Genomic DNA, 7,983 nt, shown 5'->3' with positions numbered 1-7,983 from the left:
GAATGTCATCAAAGTGTTTCCATGCTTCACCATCTGATGCGTGCACCATCTTGTCAGGATTGTATCGTTTTCCATTTTTGTGCCAAGTCATCTGTTTCGCGGATTCCTCTGTCATGTACAGACGCTGGATCCTCGGTACGAACGGAAGGTGTCGTAGGATTGTCAAGGGGATGTTGAGCTGCCTCTTTTGTCCATCACCAGAGTCTACCTCCATAAACCTAGACGAATTACACTTGGGACAGTACTTTGCCTCCGCGTATTCTTTCCTAAATAGCACGCAGCCCTTCGGACAAGCATGAATCTGCTCATACGTCATCTTGAGTGCACGAAGTAGTTTCTGTGCCTCGTACATGCTCTTTGGCAGAACGTGATCATCCGGAAGCAGACTCCCAATAACCGTCAACAAGCCATCGAATGCGTCTCTACTCATGCTGTACTGCGACTTGAACGCCATTACACGCCCAATGGCATCCAGTTGAGAAACCTTTGTCTGGCCGTGAAGGGGCTTCTGTGCCGCGTCGAACATGTCGTAGAACGCCTTTGCAGTCGGCTCTGGCTCTTCATCCATACATCCTCCCGTGTACTGTGCCTCCTGATAGTCGTTCAACATATCCGCTACCCCCGCATCCGCGTCATAATCCTCGACACGTTGTCTCAGCACCTCCTCTCTCGTACGATGCGCTTCACCATGAAATATCCACCGAGTATAGCCCGACGTAAATCCATTCTTCCAAATATGTTCTACCATGGTCTTCTTTGGTTTTCTTTTCCGGTTATCACATTTGCTGCACGGGCATGGGACTAGACTCGCTCCTTTAGCAGCTTCGCCATATGCCCGTTCCACGAAATCATCGGTCTTTCTAATCCATTCAGTGGTGACATCGTTCCTTCCTCTACGGCCCGTGTACATCCACTCACGGTCCTCCATCCCCTAACAGAAGCCTAGCAACAGAAAATTTCGGTAGCACCTCCCCTGCACGGGGAGGTTTCGAAATCCTGCAAATAAAACTATCAGCACGATGGTTGTCTTCCACGCATAATTCAACGGCACGATGGCCAGCAATCACACATATATATATATTCAATCTATGCATGTTTTAGAGTTTGGCATTCTTTTTTTAATCTACTACACACAATGGAAATTCTAAGTACAGAATGGTTAGATATAATATAGCTCTAACTATCCATCACATTATCAATCACATGCTCAACAAAAATAAAGAATGATTTACCAAACGGCGGCGTGGTGCCGGGCGCGACGGCGGTTGAGGGCGAGGTGTGGGGACGACGGTTGAGGCCGGGTCGCGGCGTTAGCGGTGACGGGGCGCAGCGGTGGCGGTGACGGGGCGCAGCGACGGTGTCGGAGGGTGGGCGGGCGAGGGAGAGGGAGAGGGGCGCGGCGGCGTCGGCGGGCGGGCGGCTTTGGCGAGGCGAGGGGCGGCGTCAGCGGCGCACGGCGAGGCGAGGGGCGGCGAGGGGCGAGGGGCGGCGCACGGCGGACGAGGGGCGGCGAGGGGCGAGGGGCGGCGCACGGCGCACGGCAAGGGGCGGCGAGGGGCGAGGGGCGGCGAGGGGCGAGGGGCGAGGGGCGGCGTCGGCGGCGCACGGCGAGGCGAGGGGCGGCGAGGGGCGGCGCACGGCGGGCGAGGGGCGGCGCACGGCGGACGAGGCGGCGGCGCACGGCGAGCACCGGTGACAGAGACGAGTGAGAGGAGAGGAAGGAGAAAGGAGAAGTCGCGCGGGGCGTTTATTTCTCCTCTTTGCCGAGTGCCCACGATCTGGCACTCGGCAAAGATTTTTTTTAATTTTAAAATATGTTTTGCCGAGTGCCAGATCGCCGGCACTCGGCAAAGGCGGCTTTGCCGAGTGTCCACTGACAGGCACTCGGCAAAGATTTTTTCTATGTTCTTTGCCGAGTGTCAACCAACTGACACTCGGCAAAGCTATCTTTACCGAGTGTCATAATTTAACACTCGGCAAAGTACATTTAAATTTTTTAAATTTTGGCAACTAAACTTTTTGTGGTATGTTCCTACACTATGTAGACCTACATGTACCATTTTGAGACAATTAGAAAAGTTTTTTCTATAGCTAGTAGATTTAGTTCGTTTATTTGAATTTCTTCGGAAAATTCACAGTTGAACTGCAGGTCACTCGAAACTTGGAAAACCGTGCATGAAAAAAATGATATTCATGTTACTTAGCATAAGTTACGACCGATTGCAGAAGCGTACCGGAAACTTCGAGCAACATGCTCACTAAACATGGCCGTGAACTTGGCATCCACATGTTTAAAAATTGTATAAAACACAAACAAAGTCAGAAAATCATGAAACTTGTCCACGTGTCATGATATCATATGTATAGGCTGTGATAAAAATTTTAGAATGTTTGGAGAAAGTTGTGAGACACTATGTGTAGAAACCTAAGAGATCCACATGAAATAACTCTTAGATTTCATGTGGATCTCTTAGGTTTCTACACATAGTGTCTCAAAACTTTCTCCAAACATTCTAAAATTTTTATCACAGCCTGTACATATGATATCATGACACGTGGACAAGTTTCATGATTTTCTGACTTTGTTTGTGTTTTATACAATTTTTAAACATGTGGATGCCAAGTTCACGGCCATGTTTAGTGAGCATGTTGCTCGAAGTTTCCGGTACGCTTCTGCAATCGGTCGTAACTTATGCTAAGTAACATGAATATCATTTTTTCATGCACGGTTTTACAAGTTTCGAGTGACCTGCAGTTCAAATTTGAATTTTCCGAAGAAATTCAAATAAACGAACTAAATCTACTAACTATGGAAACTATGTTATAATTGTCCACAAATGATACATGTAGGTCTACATAGTGTAGGAACATACCACAAAAAGTTTGGGAGACAAAATAAAAAAAATAAAAATACACTTTGCCGAGTGTCTGGCGATGACACTCGGCAAAGTCGGCTTTGCCGAGTGTCTATTACGTGGCACTCGGCAAAGGTGCATCTTTGCCGAGTGCCAGCTGTTGGCTCTCGGCAAAGACTGACGGCCGTCAGCTCTGGGACGGCCGCTGACGGCCCTTTGCCGAGAGCCCCGTTTGCCGAGTGTGTGACACTCGGCAAACTTGTCTTTGCCGAGTGCCTACCTGTGCCGAGTGTTCAGCACTCGGTAAAGGGGCTCTTTGCCGAGAGCCTAACTTTACCGAGGGCGGCACTCGGCAAAGCCTTCTTTGCCGAGTGCCCGACAAAAAGCACTCGGCAAAGAATACAACACTCGACAAAGCCTCGGATTCCGGTAGTGGATGCCGGCGTGTTCTCTAGTAGGCACAACCCGCGAGCCTTGCTAGTGTTATTGTCGAACTGGTAAAGATCAGTGTTCGTCACCACCTAGACAAGTCTGCTAGTGATGACAAATGTTACAAATTCACTAAAATGTATCTTGATGTTGTTGGGATGTTCCTTTAATTATGACTAAGATGTAACAGTGAGACCTCGTCACTAAAAATTTACGACTTAGTAATAATGGCTTTAATTTATTTATATCTTATGCTTATGGATTCCTCAAATATTAAAATAGTGTCAGTTTCATTTATATCATGTCATCTTATTTAATTGAAGATATCATCCTGAGTGTGGTAATATGACTAGGAAGGTGACCATATTTAGTTCATCCTTCATCACGAAACAAACAATAGATGGTGCAGCTCTAACCCACTTTAACCATGTAAACAAACAAGAAATTAGATTTAACCTGTCACTGAAACTAAACAAGCATCTGGTCCGATCCAACTCAGAAAAATGAGTCGGCTACGACCCGACCCACGTCGTTCCGAAACCACACACATGATTAGTTCATTTCTACCTCAATCTTCTTTAATCCCGAAGGGGATTCGAGATTCCAAAAATAGCCCTAAGGAATCAAATACTTTTCATGCTGATGCCGACGTCGGCGCGCGTGACAAGTCATCTGCTGCGGCCTGCCACGGCTGTTGACTCCATGGACGACTTCGTTGTCCACCACTCATTCTCGCCGTTCCCCCCAAGAACCAATCAACAGCTGCACTATACAGCCGCGAACGCTGCCACCGACCACGCTATGGAGAACGCAGTAGTCGGGCTGATCGTCGTCGCCGGGACTTCAGTCGCCGTGGCAGCACTCTGCCTCCTCCTCGCCTTCCTCTGCCGACGCCACAGCAGCAAGAGTCGGCTCAAGCCGTGCAGCCGCCAGCGCTGCTGCTCCGCGGCGGCGGGGTCAACGCTCCCGGTCTCCGTTTCCGACGGGATGACGCCGGACTACCTGTCCTGGTCGTTTTACAGCACGACCGCTGAGGCCTCGCTCCAGAAGCTCTCGCTCGCCGACCTCGCCGCCGCTACGGGGGGTTTCTCCCCAGACAACATCATCGGCGACGGCAGCTTCGGGTTTGTGTACCGCGCCGTGCTCCCCGATGGTGCCGCGGTCGCTGTGAAACGCCTATCGGGAGACTGTGACGCGGGGGCCGGCAACCGCGAGTTCCGCGCGGAGCTGGAGGTGCTCGGCAGCCTCAGCCACTCGAACTTGGCGCGCTTGCTTGGCTACTGCGCCGACGGCCGCGACCGCATCCTCGTGTACGAGCTCCTGGAGCGCGGCAGCCTCGACGCCTGGCTCCATGGTGGCGACGCCGACGACAGTGGCGGCACGGGTACGCTTCCCTGGCCCGCTCGACTGCGCGTCGCGCGCGGCGCCGCCGCCGCGCTCGAGTTTCTGCACCACGGCCGCCGCCCACCGGTGCTGCACCGCGACGTTAAGTCCAGCAACGTCCTGCTCAGCGAAGGCTTCGAGGCCAAGCTCGCTGACTTTGGCCTCGCCAGGATCATCAGAGGAAGCCCTGCCAAATCGCACGTCAGCACGCAAGCCGCCGGTACCGTCGGGTAAACAAACCACACCCTGTATTCAATTCTACATACATATTCTGGCATGAACATGTCTATATATGCATGCATATACACAATACAAACATTTGCTTATAAGCCTGTCCTCTTCTGATCTAGACAACAACAACCATAGATCGTTAGAAGAAACTGCAAATTCATAATTAGCTAGGATTGCCATTAGCATGATCGAATTAAAGATAAAACAGTTACTGCGAGTAAAGACATGCACCTTCCGTGCAGTGCGCCTCTCTCTTTTTAATATAATAGGTAGCTCTCTTACGTTTAAAAAAACAAATTAGTAATGAACCAATGATAAATTTTGTCTTCATAAAGTTTTGTTGTGCATGATATTTGTGGGATACTAAACAGGTATGTGGCACCGGAGATATGGGATGGTGTGGGTGCGACTACCATGGCGGACGTATATAGCTTCGGCGTGCTGTTGATCGAGATAGTAACAGGAAAACGGCCAAGTTGGCCAATAAAGGCTAGCATAGGCGACAAGGAGGTGAATCTGGTGGATTGGACAAGGGAGAAGATACACGCGGGCCAGGCATGGGAGATTCTAGATCGTCGGATGGGCATACAATCGCAAGGGACCGAGATGGAGGAGGCCAAGGGGCTCTTGGAGATTGCACGGAGATGTATCGACAGTGCTGCCAAGAACAGACCCACCATGGAGGATGTTGTGGCCATGCTTAACAAGGTTTGACGAATTGTGTGATTCAATTCAACGGTGCTCGAATAACCGTGTCATTATTATGCCTCACAAGAAGCTCAATGCCGGAAAAGGTTAACCATTTGTGTTCTTTTTGCACAATGAAAATGTTGCTGCTTGCAAAAGGCCATGCAGTCCTGATATGTTTTCCATAGATTGCGATGATGAGACATGCATATTTTTCATCACAAATAAATTCACATACCGGCTGATTGGTTGGGTGCCTCCGGCGCGCCTGGCTCCTCAGCGATCGTTATTAGCGCCATCTCCACACATGCAGGCTGGTAGTGAAAAAAAAGGCCTAGCCTGCACGCCTACTGGCCAGCGTCGTCGTATCCAAGCAACCAATCAGAATCTCGTGCTTGGTCAAAGCAAGCGGGGAGCCGGGTTATCTCTATGCGGGGAGCCGGGTTATTTCTATGCAGGCAACCAATCATGTAGATAATGTTTGTGAGTAAATTTTACTAATGGTCTCCGAACTTGTTCTATGTTCACATGTAGGCCTTGGTATATTTTAAATTGAACATTTAGCTTCCTAAACTTACCATTTTGGTCCATCCACCCTTGCACCACTGTCCTCATCTGCTCCACAAAACACATGCTCGCCATCCCCACATAGACACGTAGTGCTACAACATACTTTCCCTACTCATAGCACACGCTTATATTGCATCATCGATGCAGTTGTGCACCCACGTTGCCATATTGGGACAAGTTGTTACTGCCCCATGCATGCTGTCGTGTTGCATATGAGACTCAACCCGTTGTGTTATAGTGACGATCCTAACATTGCCATGGGATGTAAGGCTGGAAGCACTACAAGAAACAAGATAAAGAGTGTCGGCCAAAAACCCACTCTTACAGAAATAAGCCGACACTCTTAGTATAAGAGTGTCGGCCAATCGACACTCTTAGCCGACAGTCTAAAATAGACGCTCTTATTCGTATAAGTGGGGACCGACACTCTTACGTTAAGAGTGTCGGTTCAGCACGCAACCGACACTCTTATGTTAAGAGTGTCGGCCAGTGAACTTAGCGGGCAGGGCGGCGACACGGGTGGGCGGCGCTGGGCGCGCGGGAGGGAGCTGAGAGCGGGCGGCGCGGGGCAGGCGGCGCTCGGTGGGCTGCGGCCGGGATGCAGTGGCGTGCGGAGGGAGGGAGCGGGCGGGCCGGGCGGCGCGGGTGGGCGGCGGCGTCGCGAGAGGGCGACGGTGTCGCGAATGTAATACCCAAATTGTAAGAGATAATATAAAAGGAGAAAAAATCATTTCGTATGTTGTATTTATGTACCATCACATGTGAACACCATATGTAAAAACAAATAATTAATAAAAGATATGCTACCAAATCATGCATCATGCTGGGATTTTATTTTTATGTGCATTTTATGACAATATAAAAATAATGTGACAAGAAATATATTAAGTCAAAAAGGAAATTTAGAATCTAAAAGAAATTCTAGAATTTAGAAAAGAGAAGAAAATAAATATTATGTGGATAAAAATAAGTAAATAAAAATATATTATTCCTACATTAGGGTTTGAACTTGTATAATTGACTCAAAGGTGAAACTCATGTTCAAATTCGAATTTGGATTCAAAATAATTGTGAATAAAGAAAAACAGAAAATAAAACATAAAAGAAAAAGAAAAGGGGGACTTACCTGGGCTTCGGTCCCGGATTTTGGCCCACCCGAGGAATCACACAGCGCGGCCCACTTCCCCATCCAGCGCGCGCCGACAGCAGGGCCCCACGGGGCAGTCTCTCATTCGCGTCATTCACACGCACCTGCATCGCTTGTGGCACTGTCAAGCGGCTCGGGTCTGTCAGCCTCACACACCTTGAGCGCCATTTGACACATGGGCCCGGAACCCTGACGGTCTTCTCCTCGCAACCACGCGGCGTGGTCCGAGCCCCTTGCCGTGGAAAACGGATCTTCCTCCCTACAAATTCGGCCTCACCGTTGCACCCTTGACCGATTCGGGTGTATATATGGTTCACGCCCTTCCGTGCACGTTGAGTCCCCTGAATCGAGAACCAACGCCGTGCTATACAGAGGAGGAAAGCGGAGAGAGAGGGAGAGGGTGTCGACCCGCGCCACCGCCGTAGACTCACCCTTGGCCAGCTTCCTAGTCGCGGCGGTCTGTCCTAGGTGCACCAGCGGGATCCACCGCGTGTGTTGGACCAACTCCCAGGTGAGAGCACCTAGAGGGGGGTGAATAGGTGATCCTGTAAAATTCAACAACTAATAGCCACAAAACTTAGTTAAGTGTAAGTATGGCTAAGTAGCGAGCTCTTGCGAACACAAGTATCACAGAAAAACAATCACAAAAGACTCGCGAGTTTATCCTGTGGTTCGGCAAGT

The 7,983-nt window shown here is 49.8% G+C and overlaps 1 protein-coding gene across 1 annotated transcript; it reads left to right on the top strand.

Annotated features, from left to right (window-relative positions):
- Positions 1–3,765: 3,765 nt before the first annotated feature.
- Positions 3,766–5,877, top strand: LOC109945626 (leucine-rich repeat receptor protein kinase EMS1). The gene is made up of 2 exons (XM_020551942.1): positions 3,766–4,897; positions 5,270–5,877. The coding sequence occupies exons 1-2, from the start codon at positions 3,921–3,923 to the stop codon at positions 5,610–5,612; spliced, it is 1,320 nt and encodes a 439-aa protein (XP_020407531.1). The 5' UTR covers positions 3,766–3,920; the 3' UTR covers positions 5,613–5,877.
- The last annotated feature ends 2,106 nt before the right edge of the window (positions 5,878–7,983 follow it).

Source organism: Zea mays, chromosome 4 (genome assembly GCF_902167145.1).
Source record: "Zea mays cultivar B73 chromosome 4, Zm-B73-REFERENCE-NAM-5.0, whole genome shotgun sequence".
In the NCBI taxonomy this organism is placed as follows: domain Eukaryota; kingdom Viridiplantae; phylum Streptophyta; class Magnoliopsida; order Poales; family Poaceae; genus Zea; species Zea mays.
This window is presented reverse-complemented; position numbering and strand designations above follow the sequence as displayed.